An 18,183-nucleotide genomic window follows, 5' to 3' on the forward strand; every position below is an offset into this window, starting at 1 on the left:
AACAATATTATAGATTAATGGCAAGTCTTGATGAAAACATTGATTATTTATAAGACACGCTCCCAAAAAAAAAATCCCTTTGTAAGAAATGACAAAAGGTCTTTAATTTTGATACTATGTGTATACATACTAAGATTATTATCATCGATAATTGAGTTCTTTGTGATTTGCATTCCTGACATATGGACTCTTTTATGATTTACACCATATTCTATATATATTCTTTTTAACTATTTACACCCTAATCTCTTCATTTTTTTGCAAAACCATAAAAAACATTTCTTCTAACTATTTTATGAGGGCAAATTAGGGAAGACCAAAGTAATTGTATAATACTCCGTATAAAAATGAAAAAAGTATTATATGCCACAGAACTATTAAAGTTGGATAGATCAAATTAAGAACCTTAAAAATGAAACAATTTAAAATATAATTAATTTTTTCCATAAATCTTTGCATAATATTCCCTACGGATTCACCAGTGATATTTCCATGGCGAATTACTTGCTTATTTTATTTCAACCCGCCCCGCCCCGCCCCGCCCCGCCCCGCACGCCACCTGCATATGTCTAAACCATAAACAGAGCAGCTTACAAAAACCAGAGGCTTGAAGATTGAAAAGATTATCAAATTACAAAATGAGAGTGATGTTGAAATAGAACCAATAAAATATGGATAACCTTTTAAAGGAGAAAATAACTAAGGACTCCCACATAGTTGATTTAAATTAGCTATTTTGCTGGTAGATGAATTCTTGCATCAACTCCCCGTTGATCTAAGGGCTTCTTTTCCACCTTAACATCCTTGAGAACAAGAATGTGTTGAGAATCAGGTACAAATACAGAAATACAATCACTGATCAAAGAGTAAGCAGGAAGTTGTTGGGACACATAAAGTGCTTGAGCTCATAAGCGAAAAAACGAAGGCGATCCCAACTAAGCATCTTTAAGAAATGGTACAACCTCCTTCTGATACTTTTTGATAGCTTCAATTACCTTGGTTGGAAATGATTCATCTTCAGGATAATAAGCAATAGGATCAGATAATAGAGGCTCTGAAACATTGAGCACGCCTTCAAGAGTCGCATGCAGACAATAGGCTGAATATGTAACATGGTATCCACCTTCTTGGACGATCAAGACCCGCCCATTGCTATACTTGTCTGCCAGGGCACGAATTGTCCGCCCAATCTCTCTGTAACCCTCCATCGTCAAGCATTGTCTTCCATTTGGATCAAACTGAAATGCAACCCGAGTTGAAGAAGTTTCTTCAGTTAGCATAATATGATAACTCAATGAACTAAATTATCCACCACTCACTCAGATTAATTACCATGACATAACTAGAATTGACTATTTGCATCTCTAAAGAGGATAAACATAAATGGATAAAACTTTAGGAGCTGACATTCCAATCTTCAGTTTGACATGTTGTCTGTAGTAATTTACCTTCTTGAAGATCTATAGGGGAAAACTGTAACACATCAAGATTTCTTCATATCAAGAAAAGCATAAATATGTTACCAAAAAAAAAAAAAAAGAAGCATAAATATGCTCAGCTTCCCTCCAGTTTGTCATAAAATGCAGAGACCGTCCCTCCTATCTCCCAGTGTTGAAAGATAGTTATCTTCCTATTCTTAACTTATATACTTAGTGACAGTGCTTCTAAGTTGATGTCGAAGTACTTCGATAATGTGAAAACAAAAACTGAAAGCAAATGGAAATCTACGTAACCCTCTGGAAAAAATGCAAAACTATCCTTTTCTATTTCAAAATATATGTTCTTTTTCCATATTTTCCTTCATCTTTCGATGGTACTTGTAAGATGAAGTTGCTTGTCAATGTCATTAATAGTACACATGGCTAAGAGAGGTCAGAAGAATACTGAAGCTTTAGAGGCAAGGTCCTTGTAGTTATGAGACTGGAACGAAAGAAAATTTAATGACACATCCTTATAGAATGTCCTCCAGCCACCTAACAGATTCAAACCACAACAAAACCTACGAAAGACTAGTTATCTTAAACCATTAAAATGAACTAGTTGACTATTCACCTTGCTAAAAAACATAGCTAAAATGTTTATGCACAATTGATGGGTTTCTCCATAGCTGTAGTCTGTATGCTCCACCTCAGTGTGGCTAAAAAAGCCAGACTATTTCCACATTATGAACATAAATCATAATCTGCATACCTATTTCATGGTTATTTCTGAGTAAACATTGGATTCTAAATATTTTTGAATATGCATTCGAAGGCAAGAAGAAGCAACAGATTAATTTGGAAGTACCATAACACAAGTTCTTGCCCAAATTTACAGTAAAATTAGACAAAAGAAAGCCCAAGTCAAAAACTTAAAAGAGGGAAAGGGAAAAAAAAAAAAAAAAGAGAAAAAATCATAACCTTAAGAAACAAAGGCCACCATGTGAGGGAAGTTAGCATTAATTATTTAGTAAACTATAGTTCCCAAAAAGAAAGAGTGACATTCTAATAGCAACGCAAAAAGACATTTGATCTTGATTAAGGAGTTTTGCCACTGATAAACCAGAATTTGACATGACAGCCTTAAAGATTTATAAGAAGAAGAATAGTCGGATTGAAACAAAATTTGACTTTTTCAAAATGAGTGGTGACACAGCAAATTTGCAGATCTAGGCATCTAAGTAGAGTGATTGTGTAATTAAGGTTAAGGAACCTTTAACCACCTGCTACCCCAGTCCCCTATTCCTGAGGAAGTATGGATGAGCACTTTTAGGAGAAATATCAATCAAACGACTTCAGATCTAAACCATGTAATATAGAACATGACAGAAACATAAGGATAACCCATGGCGAAAGTGCTTTCAGTAGGTGAATATCATTTGTAACAAGGACCAAAAAGAAGTGTATCACTCTGCTAAGTTTATTTTCTGGGCAATATATGCTTACATTTTAGGTTTTAAAATCATTCTTTGTTGCATGCAGCCTCAAATCTTGAAATTCTGCCAAAACAAGCTTCTATGCCAGTAACAAATGAAATTTGATTGACTAATCGGCAAATAAACAAAATTTGATCTATGGAATTTAATCTGCAAATGTTATAGCTTAAATATTATCAGAAGCATGAGTTTTAACACAAATGACAAATCTACAACTATCTTTCATTTCAATAAAGCATTATGATTATCAGAAGTATATGTGTGTGTTAACACCAATCACCAATCTACAACTATCTTTCATGTATGAATATGCCTTAATCACATTTTTAAGATTATATTGTATTGATTAATGAACTTCATTTCAGAAATACCTTTCAACATCCATCACAATACACAAAACTCTGAACTGCAATAAGATAATGCACTTACAGCACTTGAGTCCTGCCCAACAACGAAAACCATCATATCAGGCTCAAATTTCTCGATTGCAGGAACAACTAAGTGTCGCATGGCATAACCATACCCTTTGTCCCCAGTTCCATTTGGCAAAGGTATATTCAGGTTATACCCAAAACCTTCACCTTCGCCAAGCTCATCTATAGTTCCACACTGTGGATGAGAAGGCCCCCAAGAACCATGATTCATATGCAGGGAGATAGTAAGAACCTTATCAGAATGATAAAACCCTTCTGCAGTTCCATTACCATAATGAACATCGATGTCAAGGACAGCAACCTTCCTACAGCCACCATCTAAAGCCAGTTGTACAGCTAGGCCAGCATTGTTAAGGAAGCAATAACCATCAGCTTGAGTAGGTTGTGCGTGATGACCAGGTGGCCTGACCAATGAATAAGCAATTTTCCCATGTCCATCAATTATATGTTTCATAGCTGATAATGTACTACCAGCAGCAAGAAGTGCAGCATCCCATGACCCAGGATTTAAGAATGTCCCTCCACATAATTCTTTCCCGCCATTTCTATCAGCTTCAATTAGTTCATTTACATATTCTGACAAATTAAAAATGAAAAATCTAAGAGGTTTAAATTTTGAAAAGAGAATAGATTTCAGGTCATGACAGAATAATGAATTGTAAATCTTCTCAAGGTCTCTATTTATTCAAGCGTAAATTGAATACTGCTACTGTGTGTTCCATCACTACTTGTGATTGATTGGGTAGGATGGAAAGAAACAACAAGTAAATATTAAATTTTTTTTTTTTTTTTTTTTGATTAGCGCCGGGTGTCCGAGTCTCTTTGAGCCCCGACTAATCCCGGGGGTGCACAGGCCCTCGGCAAGGAGTTTCCCGCAAGTGCACCACGGGTAATTCAGGGTTTCCCCAGTCCGATGGCCCTCAGAAATTGTTTGCACCCAGCGGGTTTCGAACTTGAGACCTTGAAAGGGAGCACCCCAAGGCTCAAGTCAATTGCCACCAGGCCAACCCCTGAGGGTTTAATATTAAATTATTTAACCTCAACATGCATTACCTTTTTGCACTATTTTACTTCCTTTCTATTCCTCCAAATCCATCAACCCCTTTTTCTCGTCCAATTCCTTCAAAACAATCAACTCTCATTTTCGTCTTGTTGTTTCAAATCAATCAACCCTTTCCTTCTACCAATTCCTTCAAAACAATCAACAGCTTTTTTCCTATTTTTTCTTCGAAACAATCAACTAATATGCTGTGGAGACTGGTGGAACAATATAGGGAGAGGAAGAGGGACTTGCACATGGTATTCATCGACCTAGAAAAGGCATACGACAAAGTGCCGAGAGAGGTGCTATGGAGATGCTTGGAGGCTAAAGGTGTACCTGTGGCGTACAGTAGGGCGATTAAGGACATGTATGATAGGGCCAAAACCAGGGTAAGGACTTTGGGAGGAGACTCAGAGTACTTCCCAGTGATGATGGGACTGCATCAGGGATCAGCTCTTAGCCCATTTTTATTCTCCTTGGTGATCGATGGATTGACGCGGCAGATTCAAGGTGAGGTGCCATGGTGTATGTTATTTGCGGATGACATAGTCCTGATTGACGAGTCTCGCAGTGGAGTTAACGCTAAGTTAGAGGTTTGGAGACAAACTCTGGAGTCCAAAGGGTTCAAGTTGAGTAGGACCAAGACAGAGTACTTGGAGTGCAAGTTCAGTGATATAGTACATGAGGCTGTCGTGGAAGTGAAGCTTGGCACCCAGGTCATACAGAAGAAAGATAGTTTCAAGTATCTTGGGTCTATTATACAAGGAAGTGGGGAGATTGATGATGACGTCACACATCGTATTGGTGCGGGATGGATGAAATGGAGGCTTGCCTCCGGAGTGTTGTGTGACAAGAAGGTGCCACCGAAACTTAAAGGAAAGTTCTACAAAGTGGTGGTTACACCAGCTATGTTGTATGGGGCGGAGTGTTGGCCAGTCAAGAAATCGCATGTTCAGAAGATGAAAGTGGCGGAAATGAGAATGCTGCGGTGGATGTGTGGGCACACTAGGAGTGATAGGATTAGGAATGAAGTCATCCGAGACAAGGTTGGAATAGCCTCAGTGGAAGACAAGATGCGGGAAGCGAGGCTGAGATGGTTTGGGCATGTGATGCGGAGAGATGAAAATGCCCCAGTGCGGAGGTGCGAGAGGTTGGCCAGCGACGGTTTCAGAAGAGGTAGAGGTAGGCCGAAGAACTATTGGGGGAAAGTGATTAGACAGGACATGGCGCATTCCCTGCTTACGGAGGACATGACCTTAGATAGGAGGGTATGGAGGACTCATATTAGGGTAGAAGGATAGTAGGTAGTCGCGTTTATCCTCCCTTAAGAGTAATTATGTTGTTCTATAGTTTCTTGTATCTTGATTTCTGCGAGTATTTGTTGGTTTCGAATGACTTATTTACTTTCATTGTTTCATTTTCATATCTATAGCAGTTGATACTCCTTTTATCATGACGTTCTTGTTTTGTTATTTCTTGCTTTCATATTGTTTTCGATACGCTTGACCATATCTAACCTTTTGTCTTTTCCTCTCTTTTTCTCCTCTCTTGAGCCGAGGGTCTTTCGGAAACAGCCGCCCTACCTTTCAAGGTGGGGGTTAGGTCTGCGTACACTCTACCCTCCCCAGACCCCACACAGTGGGATTATACTGGGCTTGTTGTTGTTGTTGTTGTTGTAATCAACTAATATGCTGGTTATGATGTGCGAGTTCTATCTTTTCTTCCTTCTCCATAATTTCATTCAGTTTAACCATATCGATTGTGCTGTCCATGCTTTGGCAGCTCAGAATAAACCCATATGTCTTCCGTGTGATATTTAATTATATTTTCAAACTTGTCGTATTAAGCACAAGAAGACAATTTGGGCATGGAATTATACAATACAAGCTTCTTTTTTATCCTGGTAATTCCCTTGATGACTTACCTTAATGATCTTTGTTCAATCTTTTGACTTCAAGAATTATCACACTTTCTCAATTCCCCACTTCGAATGAGAAGCAAAGTCAGTTTTCCCAATTAGAACGGAATTCACATCCTCAGTCCCAGTATAATTTGCATTTACATGCTTAAGTTTCACACATCAACAGGGTTACACTTGCCATCAACTAATAGCAATTTCCATATAAACTCAATTTCCTGAAGGGCATTTTTCTTCACAACCCGGAATCCTTTAAGTAGAAATGCCTAAAAGTTTAAGCTTTACCAAAAAGATTGTGGCTTTCACTTCCCAATAGGTGCAAACAAATTACCTTGGGCCTTCATAGATGTTGATTTTAACCTTAAGAAATAAAAATTTCCAAACTTTTAGTCCTCACTAGGAAATAAGTGTCTACTTAGTCTTTAGCACAACCCTTGAGAAAATACTAACTCCTAGAAACTAAACTACCCTTAAATAAATACCAAGTACCTAATTAATAAAGTTTCTTGATTACATAAAAACTCACTTATCTAAGTTGGGGTAAATTGGAAGAAAATAATTAATTCCTTCTTGATTAGGTAAGAAGACACTTATTTTGAACCAAAATAAAAAGGCTAAGTGGACACTTATTATGAACTTGAGGGAGTAACAGTTATGGTTTAGTTTTGAATAAATCGTTGATGCTACCTTAAAATCAAAAACTTATGATTTCACTCTTAAATCAGTCAACTCTTGAAAGAAAAAGGAAAACAAGACAATCAAATTTGGGACAGTGGAGTAACAATCAAACAATATGCTCAATTAAAACAGTAGAAACCAAAATCAACCCAAAAAAAGAAAAGAATTAAATAAAAAAAGAATCTTGAAAGGAAGTTGAAGTTGGGTACCTTGGGTATGGAAAGATAACAATTGAGAGATAAGAGCAGGTTGGCCTTGGTGCCAAGAAATGAAAGGAGAAATAGGACCCCTTTTGAGAATGGACAACATGTTCTTTACCCTGTCTCCATTTTCAGGGTGTTTTTCAAGAACATCAAGAAAACCAGGGTCCATTCCTGTATCAAAAACACCTTTTCCTGTGTCATGTTTCAACATGCCCTCGTGCCAGAATACATGAATAAGGTTGTTTGATGAAGCCATAGAGAAATTTGAATAACAAGCTGGACCGGCTTTACACTTCTTTTTACTCCGAGGTTTGTTGGCCGGTCTATTTTCCCTAGGTTATTTTAATGTGTGTATATTCACAAGGGAACTATCCTTGTGTGGTAAAATTTTTATGATTTGCTGATACTGAAGTATAATATTTGTAAATAATAATAATAAAATGTTACTCCTATAAAACTTGCTTGACATTTATAAATGGATTGATAGCTTCGCCGGCGTTTGCCCATAGATCTATCTCGCCATAAAATCTGATGAGATTTTAAAAATTCTTTTATGCTTTATTTAAATGTCAAACACCACTTTATTTAATGTTAATGTTGATTTTATTCCTTTACAAATCTAAATTATTAGGCTCTTTGTTTTAGTCCTTTACTGTTAGTCTTTTCTGTTATGACCTAATATGTTTCACAAAAATAATTTTAGTTGGACTATCTAAATGCTTGCAAATCTAATTCCTAATCCTCCTAATTTGGATTTATCAGATACTCTCCTCTTAATAGGTACAGAAAAAAGCTTATGATATTTTAATTGAATTTTTTTCCATTTGATTTTTTACCTATTGTCCAAATAATCTCATATTGTATTCTAATTATGTTATTAAATTAATCCATAAGATAAACAGAGAAGCTCGTTGTCAAATAAATTGTTTTAGCATCAAAAGAATATAAGTGTTCCTCACAGAAAGCAAGGCACTACATAACAATACATAATATATCAAAGCTTAAAACTGTTTCTAAACACATAAAAAGAAACACCAACCAATCAGCTCCCCAAAATCCTGAATTCTGAATAATTTTATGAAAAAAATAAATAAAAAATGGAGCATACAGGGAACATGTTACTAGCAAACACATATATAGGTGTGCTTAACAAAGGTCTTAAACATCACAAATTTAAAAATTGTTCAAATGAGATCTTTAATAGTTGATGCTAGCCCAATGAAACAATTTTTTAATTAGACAACCAAAAAATTTCTTAATAAATTAACCAAAAATTTTCATTATATTAATCAACCGAACAATTTCACTGTTCAAATAAGATCTTCAATATTTGATGCTAGCCGAGTGAAACAATTTTCCAATCAGCGGATTCAACAAAATCACTAAAACTTTGATCAGCATAGCCCATATATATAAGCCAACCAAAAAAATATCTAAATATTAATCAACCAAAAAAATTAATAATATTAATCAACCAAAAATTTTCTTAATATTAATCAACCAAACAACCTTTCTGGGTAAAAACAAAACTAAGCGGGCTTAACCTTTTCAAAGGCCAACTTTTAGTCACAAACAACACATCTTGGTTGTTAAGGAAGCAACTGTTCCACATTAATATAGACCTCACAATATTTAGCTAAGTAAAAACATCCATCAGAGTTGTAAAGGGCAAAAAAAGGGCAGTCATATGATGTAGACAATCAGTCTATCCTAATGCAAACATTAGTGCTTGCTTCCACAGTTCAAATATGTGACCGTTAAGTCACACATAGACAGCTCCTTAGAGTTGTGTTTCCAAAATAAAAGACTTCAAAAATAAACTCAAACATAGTGATATATTTTAGAAGCTTTCATTAAAGCAGCAAACTTAAGAAAGAAACAAAATGTCAAAATTAAGTTGAATGTATGTATACCATCAACCCATAATTCTGTACAATTTGTGTTGAAAGACAGACACTTTCGCGTAGTTTGAGATCATCATTTCCTCGTAATTCTATCAGATTTTAGCAATTATGTTAGTAGGAGTTTGTTACTTTCTTGGTGCTTTAAATGTCTATTTCAACACTGGGAACCTGCACCATGAACATAAACATGAATGATCAAATACCTTGAAATGAAAAATAAGAGAAAAAGAATGTAATTTGGAAGATAAAATGCAATTACGTGCTTAGATTCAAGACTTTGGAACATAACATTAATGAAGATAATCTTCGCAATGTAGTAAAGTAGTGAAATCCAATATAAAATGTCCTACCAAGTAACCTAGATAGTATCTGAAATCGTACCTAACCAAATGTATCTCACTAATCACTACCAAGGAGATGATCCAATAACGGAGACTTCTACGTTACTTGGACAACATAAAATCAATCAAGACACAATATTGCATCGTTGTTAATATTGACCAAATATTGAAATGTAGGTTTCTTTGTTTTTTCTTACCACTTGACTTAGCTTCAAGACTATTTGATTTCACGGTAACATAACAGTGTAGAAACTATTGAAATGTAGGTTTCTTTGTTTTTGCTTACCACTTGACTTAGCTTCAAGACTATTTGATTTCACGGTAACATAACAGTGTAGAAACTATCTCGATTTTGGTGAAGTGACAAATTTATTAAGAGAATTCGATTTTTTTTGTGAAAGTTCAAAATATCTCTCTTTTCGTTGAACATCACCATCCATGGTTTACAGATCTGTTAATATGCTACAGATATATGGGTAGCTATATGGTGCATAGAAACTTCCCTAAGAAAAATAGTAGAGGAAGTAGCATAAAAATTACAGATTTAACAAAATGCTTAATTTAGACTTGTGTATAGTCCATCCAAAAGCATGATCTCTTAAAATTACATATGCTGAAGGAGAAATCACCAAGGATCATGACATCAATCAACGATGCTTCTCACTGGAAAAAAAAATATGAATTCTCCGGAAACAAACTGACGCTGAAATATTCTATTCCGTAATCACATTTTGCTCATGTACCAAATAAAAATTCAGCATACGTTGTGTTGCACAATTCAGCATTCTTTATTTTTAAAATTGAATTATGAAATGAAACAACAATATAATGGCATGTAATAGTCATAGAAGCCAATCATTATTATACTTCAAGTTCGGCAATGCAAGATTAGTAAGGATTGTATTTGAGTATGGAGGATGAATATATTGTCGGTTACTAAAGACTTTAAGATCAGTTTTTGAAGGAAGTGGGAGGCTGCACGTTGTTTAAGGAAAGCTATTCCTTGGGTAAGTGCATGCAGTTATCACAAATTGCATTATTTTAATTGGTGATTTTTTAAATACTTTTTTTTTAAATATGAATAAACTAAGGTAGTAACAGATTATTCTCCATAGCTCATATTTGTGGATAAATATTATTGCTATAAGTTAGAAGCAAAACGTGGAAGTTGCTTGGCTATATCTTGGGGATTTCATTTTTCAGATTTAAATTCACATTTTTAAATTTAGATCTTAAAAAATACAGATATTTAATTATTTTTAAAATTTATATAGGCAACTGCTCCAAACGTGCTACATTTGATGGGGTGTGATGGTGAGCAGGAAATGGGGGAAGTGGGGTGATTAGTTGGTGTTTTTTTTTTCTCCCTTTTCTTTTCCACATTAGTTGGTGGTTTCTAAGTTTCCAGTTTTGTTGCAATATTGCAATTAACTGCTCCAAACGTGTTAAGATGTTGAAATGTGGTTTCTATGTTTTTAAAATTGTAATTATCTTTAAATTAAAATTTAAAAACAATAACCAATAACTAATTATTAACTAATTAACTAATTTTTGTCCTAAAACTATCCTCTTTTTAATAATATATAGAATATAGATAGAGATTCATGTTCAAATACAATTTCAACTTTCAAATATTTTGTAAATTTTAATTAATTTTTTTTCAAACCTAACCAAATACTGTCCAAACGTCTACATGTTCCAGTGTTTGAAATAATAACTTCAACTTCTTTAAAAAGAAAAAACTTGAGGACTTTTTTTTTTCAAGAGAAATGATGGTTTCATTCACAAGCCTTTATTTCGTTTGCAATTCGTGCCAGACCCGACTAAACCAAATACTACTCATTTTTTACTTCAACTTTAAATACTATTTTCCTCAACTTCAATCAAATATAATCCAAACATACACGTCTTAGTATGCCCAACTTAGAAGAAATTCTATAAAATAATCCCTAAATAAAAACGATTATGTAATAAAACTTTCTTTTTTACAAGAATAGCGATGTAAGTTTGGCCTCATTTGTTTGCACTTAATATAGAGGTCAGGTTCAGATCTCAGCCCATTAAGTGCATTTATTTTTATTAAGATTTAACCACTTAATACATCTAAATACATCTGATTCGGTCAGATCTAAAATCAAGTCTGAAAATCATTCAGACCCTATCTTGCTCTTTTATTCTTTTTAATATTAATATTAAATTCTTATTATTATAAATGCTCGTTTCTTCTCCAATCCATCTCCCTGCATATGCACATCACCATGGCAAAGGATTCCCTAACTTGCCTTTTCAACTCATTTGTATCTTTCTTTGTCAGTTCAATAAAAACAAGAAACTATCATCTAATCTTTAACACAATGACTCAAGAAACAATTTCTGTATCCGAAATTAAAATGGCCACAACCATTAATTCTCAATTCCTTAATTAACTTCCATTTGTTAACTATTTCTTCTAGGCCAAAAAAATATGTATAACCGAAATGCAACATCAGAAAAATCACTTTTATGGCATATAACTAAAGAAATTCCCTGGAAAACAACCATGGACAAGATTAGAAGACCTTGAACCCTGTAATGATCTCTGGTCAATTTCAATAAAACGGTAACAAAAATAACTGACACGATCTTTTGGGACAATTTTCTATTATCAGAAACAGAAAGATAACTTCGATTACAACTGAAAGAGTAACTAAAATGAAAAATAAAAGGTAACAATCTCCATAGACGTGAGCTTCGGATGTTCAGGAAGCTGATGTAGAAGAAGAAAGAGAAAGAATAGAGAAGAAAAGAGGAGGAAGAAGGGTTCAAGAGAGAGAGAAGAAGAGTACCAGATTTGGGCTAAAATTCAATACCGTTCCACCAAGTTCACTTTCTATTTATAAGAGAGTAATTATCCAAATCCAAGCACGTGCCCCCCACGTAATCCAACTAATCCCGATCATAACAATCCTTCCCGCTTAAAATTGACCTTGTCCTCAAGGTCATTGGTGAGACATTCGATTTGATATCAGTTGATTGTTGCCTGAATGACAGGTAGAATTGAACATCCACAATTCTGCCAATGCCAAATACGTAATTCAGTTGCTCAACTGAAGCACTGTCAAGCTTGTCATCCAAATAGCTAGCATTCTCAATGATCACATCTGAGCAATCAAGCTTTAACCTGGCAATTTCTTCCTGCAACGTCACAAGTTTTTCTCTAGTCAATTCTAATTTTCTTTCCCACGTCTCAATCTTGTGACAATAGTATGATATTGGACTTGCAAGCAGAGTTACTTGTGTTCTCAGTTCCTGAATGTGTTCTCAGTTCCTGAATCATTCTTTTGTCCATCTCACGATAATTATTTTGGATCTTTACCTCGCTTTCAACTGAATCAAGATGCAAATAAGGTAAATGGAAGAAGTTTCCCATGGCTTCCATGATACCAGCGAAATGCCAATGACAATATTCCAATAGAATGAGTTGTTTGATCAAAGTAATCCAATGTGAGCTACTAGAAAAACTAATCATGTCAATCTGAACTTTATTCAAATCCAAACTACAGTCTTTATTAATGACATCTCCCATATGTACTGAAATGCCCTCTAAGCTGCCTCTTATATAATTTCCATAACCAAGAGCTTGAATGCCACCGTGAACTACGAGTTTCAGACTTTGCCGGTGAATATATATATATTTTTTTTTAATAAAGGCCACTAGGCTTTTTATCACCTATGGCTTATTTTATTAATTTAATAAAGCACCAAAACAGAGATAGTCTGAAACAAAGCAAAAGAGACAAACTAAAAAGTAAAAACAAATTGAGCTAGCTATATACTTCAGTTTCTCCTTTGTCTCTTTATATGTGTCTGGGACACATGGAAAGTGAATGGCAGGTAGCATTGGAGAAGCCAAAAGTTCCACAAAGTTCAAGTAATGCTGAACATTTCACGCTTTTTATTGCCGGTTGCAATTCCCAAGCTTGTAAAATGTGGTTCACTATGTCCTCTATGCCAACCCCATGCTTCACCTGAGCAAAAATATTTATCACTCTTCTCTCTCACAATCTTCATCTTCACTTCTTGGGTAAATGTTGGCCAAGAACCAAATGTAATTTGTTCTCCTTCTTACGACTATTGCACCGGTTTCAATTCCAAAGATGGCATTTGAGCTCCATCTTAAATATCTTCACCGGTTCAGGTTCATTTCTGTGTCAACAAATGTTCGATGTATGGATTCTTGTACTTTTAAGCTGAAAGCTTTCCTCTTGAAATGTCCTCCTCTGGAGATCTCTAATGTAAGTGGTTTTATTTTCCATCTCCGTTTGTGAAGTTTCTTTTCCTGGCTTGAGATTATACTACAATCAATAGGTGTTTGAGCAAGGGAATGAGCATCATTCGACACTAATACCACGCCTTGTTCATTGACCTTCCGATGTATTATATTCCCATGCTTTTATGGTCGATGCTGCGTGGTTTTCCTTGTGCAACCTTCTTGATTTCTTTTCATGGTTTTGCTGCTTCTTGTGTAGTATCCGTGCCTTTCTTCACACTGTTGGTATTGTTTCTCCTTGGTTTTGCTGTTATTATACTGATTTGTGTTGTGATCCATTGGGATAATCATTTTTCTCCATTTGTGTTTCCTTTTTAGATGCTTTTTTGTGCTAGGACCTGGTTCTGCTGCTTCTTGATTTTCTTTCCTGGTTCTGTTGCTTCTTGTGACTTTTTTGCACTGTTGTTGTTGCTTATCCTTGGCTATGTTAGTGTTGTTCTGATCCATTGAGATAATCAGTTTCCTCCACTTAATTGTTCTCTGCTGCGTACCTTCCATGGGATTGTTTTCATTACTTGCTGAGCTGCAGATGCCTCTATTAACATTGAATTACCTGTAAACATTAACAAACAATTAGTATAAACCACCTTTCCATTCTCCTCCCATAGGATTTGAATGTAATAGATTCCTCTGCTCCAAACTTCATCTAAGACTGTCCGCTTTAACATTTCCTGATCCTTAGGTAAGGCAATTGCAACTTGTCACTGTTCACTATTCTTTTGTCTTGGCAGTCCATCTCTTGAAAAGAATTGAAAAGTACATCTCCATTATCCAGAGCTAAATTAGCTAAATGATCTGCTAATTTATTGCCCTCTCTATATATATGCTCAATCACCACAGTTTTACCCTCCATAAGCTTCCAAATTTCTTCTACCATGGTAACAATTTGCCAAGGTACCTCCCAAGTCATTTGAATGATGTTTCTTAGCAATAAAGAATCAGTTTCAATCCTGATTTTATCCAATTGATTGTTCTTCAAATATCTAAGAGCTTGCAGAATAGCCAGCGCTTCTACCTCTGTATTAGTACTCATAGGATCATTCATTTCTTTAGCCTGAGCTTGCACCACATTACCCATCTCATTCCTTACACAAAAGGCCCATGCACTTCTCCCAGGATTTCCTCTTGAAGCTCCATCAGTGTTAACCTTAATCCAACCCATTTCTGGTAATTTCCACTGAACTTGAATAACTTTAACCTTTGAAGAGTATCTCTGTAGAGCTTCCACAACAACACTCCATCTATAAGGTGCATATTTGAAGTTCCTTCTTCTCACTTTCATAAACTGAATCAAAGTATGCATCACTTGATAGATGAGTTTAGTGATTGATACTTTCCCATCATGTCTCATGGTATTTCTTCTTTTCCAAAGTTCCCAAATAATAATAGCAGGGACGGCTTGATAAATACATTTGACATGAGGCTTTCCAGGCATATCCCACCAACTATTAATTATTTGAGTAACCTGTAGATTATCAATATTTATCCCAACTGGATTACAAAAATGCTTCCAGATAGCCTGAGCAGTTGGTGATTTTAAGAACACATGAGAAAAATCTTCCACTTCAGGGTGTTGGCAACAGTAACATCTAGAAGGGAATTGATGACCCCATTTCTTCAATTTATCATCCAGAGGCAATTTAAATTTCCAAAACTTCCACATAAAAAAAGAAATCTTTATAGGTAGTCCTTCCAACCACATGTGCTTATAAAGAATGCTAGATTCTCTTCTTTGTCTTAGAAGTTGAAAAACAGAACTTACTGTAAACTTGCCTCTAGTGTCTAACTTCCAGTATGCCTTGTCTTCCTGCATATTCTCATCTGGAGGTTTAATATTCTGCACAATGTGATCAGCCAGTTCTGCAGGAAGATTTCTTCTAAGCATCTCCTCATCCCAAAGCCCTTCATTCGCTGCTTCTTTTACAAGAATAATGGTTGGTTCACATACAAAATCTAGTGGAGTAATGTAATAAAGAGCTCCCAAACCTGACCAATTATCAAACCAGAAATAGGAATTGCCTTGTTGAACCTTCCACCAAATTTCATGTTCAATCTCATCTCTATGCTTAATCATCTTCTTCCACACATAAGTACCTGACTTAATAGGAGCAATCACTGCATAAAACTTCTTCAAATATTTATTGCTCATAAAAGTCCTCCAAAGGGACTGCTTTGTCCTCATGTTCCACCACAGTTTTGCAAACAAGGATTTAGACATATCTTGTAAACTTCTGAATCCCATACCCCCTTCCTCTGTTGGATGACATAAAGTTTTCCAGGTTGCCCAGTGCTTGCTTGAATTACCAACTGAGTTACTCCAAAAAAACTTTGCAAATAACCTGTGTATCTGTGCAAGTACTCCATCAGGAGGGTCACAGGCTGATAACAAATGGATTGGCATACTTTGTAAGACATGCTTGATTAGTGTTGTTCTCCCCCCGATAGATAACAACTTTCCAGTCCAAGAGCTAAGCCTATTTTGAATCTTTTCAATCAGCTCTTTATAATGAATATTCATTCTCCTCCCATAATACACTGGCACTCCCAAATAAGTAAAAGGAAATTCTTTTTCTGGAATTTGAGTAACATTATGCACCACCTCCTTGATGTTATGTGAGGTCAAGTGATGCATATACACTGCACTTTTATGTTTGTTAATCTTCTGGCCACTCACCTTTTCATAGTTTGTTAGAGTCTTCATAACCAACCTCAAAGATTCCTCATTAGCAGAAGTAAAGATAATAGTGTCATCAACATATGCCAAATGATTGACATATGGACTCCATTTTGGCATTCCATACTCCTTGTAGCTGGCTTCATTAAACAATGCATTCAGAGCCCTAGACAAACATTCAGCAGCAAGTATAAAAAGAGTAGGAGATAATGGGTCCCCTTGTTTTACCCCCCTTGAAGATCTGAAGAAACCATGTGGTTGCCCATTGATCAAAATAGAATACCAATTGTTAGAAATGATTCTGAACACTAGATCAATGGTGAATTCACCAAATCCTATTTTCCTTAACACTTTGGTCAAGAATAACCATGATACCCTGTCATAAGCCTTAGCCATGTCTAACTTGATGACCACATTAGCAGGCTTTCCTCTAATTCTAATATCATGTATAATTTCTTGAACTAGTACAATGTTCTCTACAATGCTTCTACCTTTAATAAAGCCAGATTGTTGAGGTGAAATAATATTAGGTAGAAACTGTACCAACCTGTCATGCAGAATTCTTGAGAACACTTTACTTGTGAAATTACTCAAACTAATTGGCCTCATATCAGAAAAAGTGTTGATTTCTTTCTTCTTTGGTAATAGAACTAAGTTGGTACAAGTGATATACCTAGGTAGTTCATGTCCACAGAAAAAAATATCTCACCATTTTCACCATGTCTTTGGATATAGTGTCCCAACAAGCTTGGAAGAATTTTCCTGTAAATCCATCTGGACCCCCTGCACTATCCCCATTTAATCCTAATACTGCCCTTTTAATTTATTTTTCTTCCGGCATTTCATAAAGCTTTTGATTCTGATCTTCTGTAATCATTCTAGGAATCTTATCCAACATAGAAAAGTCAGTAGGATTATTCTCTTCTCTAAATTGATCAGAGTAGAATCTGATTGCTTCCTGAGCTATCTCCTCTTCAGATTCTAACCATGTACCTGTTTGATCTTGAATTCTTTGCAACTGTAATTTCCTCCTTTTTCCATTAACATGGGCATGAAAGAATTTTGTGTTTCTGTCCCCATCTTGAAACCACTGCATACCAGCTTTTTGCTTCCAAAATTTCTCTTCAATAGCATAAAATCTAATCAAATCAGCTTGTACCCTCTGCAGTCTCTCTCTGTTCAGCGCTGTAGGATTCTGTTCCAATTCCCTCTCATGAACTTGCACCACTTCCTCAAGAGAAGCTATTTGTGTAAATATATCACCATATGAATCCCTACTCCACTTAGAAAGGGCTCTTCCCACTTTTTTTAACTTATTATGAAAGTTAAAGAACGGATCTGAACCATAAGATTCCTCCCAGTTTTCTTTGACCACATTTTGAAATGACTCATGTTCAACCCAGAAGTTAAGAAATCTGAACGACTTCTTAATAACTCTACTATCAGCCTTCATGTTCACCAACAATGGAGAGTGATCAGACCCTTGTTTAATAAGATGCTCAATGCCCAGATTCGAAAATTTATTTTGAAGAGCCTGATTTCCCAAACATCTGTCCAACCTTTTAAAAATACAGGCCTCATCTGATCTCCCATTCCACCATGTAAATATGCTTCCAGTAAACCCCAAATCCACCAATAAACATGTGTCAATACAATGCCTAAAGTCCTCAGTTTCAGCAAACTGCACTGGTAATCCTCCAAACTTCTCAATGGCATCAGTAATTACATTGAAGTCTCCCCCCACAAGCCATGGAATAGTGACATGA

At 35.6% G+C, this 18,183-nt stretch overlaps 1 protein-coding gene across 1 annotated transcript; it reads right to left on the reverse strand.

The window, feature by feature from the left end:
• Positions 1-590: 590 nt before the first annotated feature.
• Positions 591-7,685, reverse strand: LOC132603927 (histone deacetylase 8-like). Its single transcript, XM_060317236.1, has 3 exons — positions 7,196-7,685; positions 3,344-3,924; positions 591-1,238 (listed from the first exon to the last, which is right to left on the reverse strand). The coding sequence occupies exons 1-3, from the start codon at positions 7,443-7,445 to the stop codon at positions 936-938; spliced, it is 1,134 nt and encodes a 377-aa protein (XP_060173219.1). The 5' UTR covers positions 7,446-7,685; the 3' UTR covers positions 591-935.
• Positions 7,686-18,183: the final 10,498 nt, after the last annotated feature.

Source organism: Lycium barbarum, chromosome 1 (genome assembly GCF_019175385.1).
Source record: "Lycium barbarum isolate Lr01 chromosome 1, ASM1917538v2, whole genome shotgun sequence".
Lineage (NCBI taxonomy): Eukaryota > Viridiplantae > Streptophyta > Magnoliopsida > Solanales > Solanaceae > Lycium > Lycium barbarum.

Excerpts from the sequence above, each read along its gene's own strand:
- LOC132603927 (XM_060317236.1), bottom strand. The coding sequence starts at position 7,445 with ATGGCTTCATCAAACAACCTTATTCATGTATTCTGGCACGAGGGCATG. Across the intron at positions 3,925-7,195 it reads GTTATCTTTCCATACCCAAG|AATATGTAAATGAACTAATT; the intron begins GTACCCAACTTC and ends TTAATTTGTCAG. Across the intron at positions 1,239-3,343 it reads TTGGGCAGGACTCAAGTGCT|TTTGATCCAAATGGAAGACA; the intron begins GTAAGTGCATTA and ends GTTGCATTTCAG.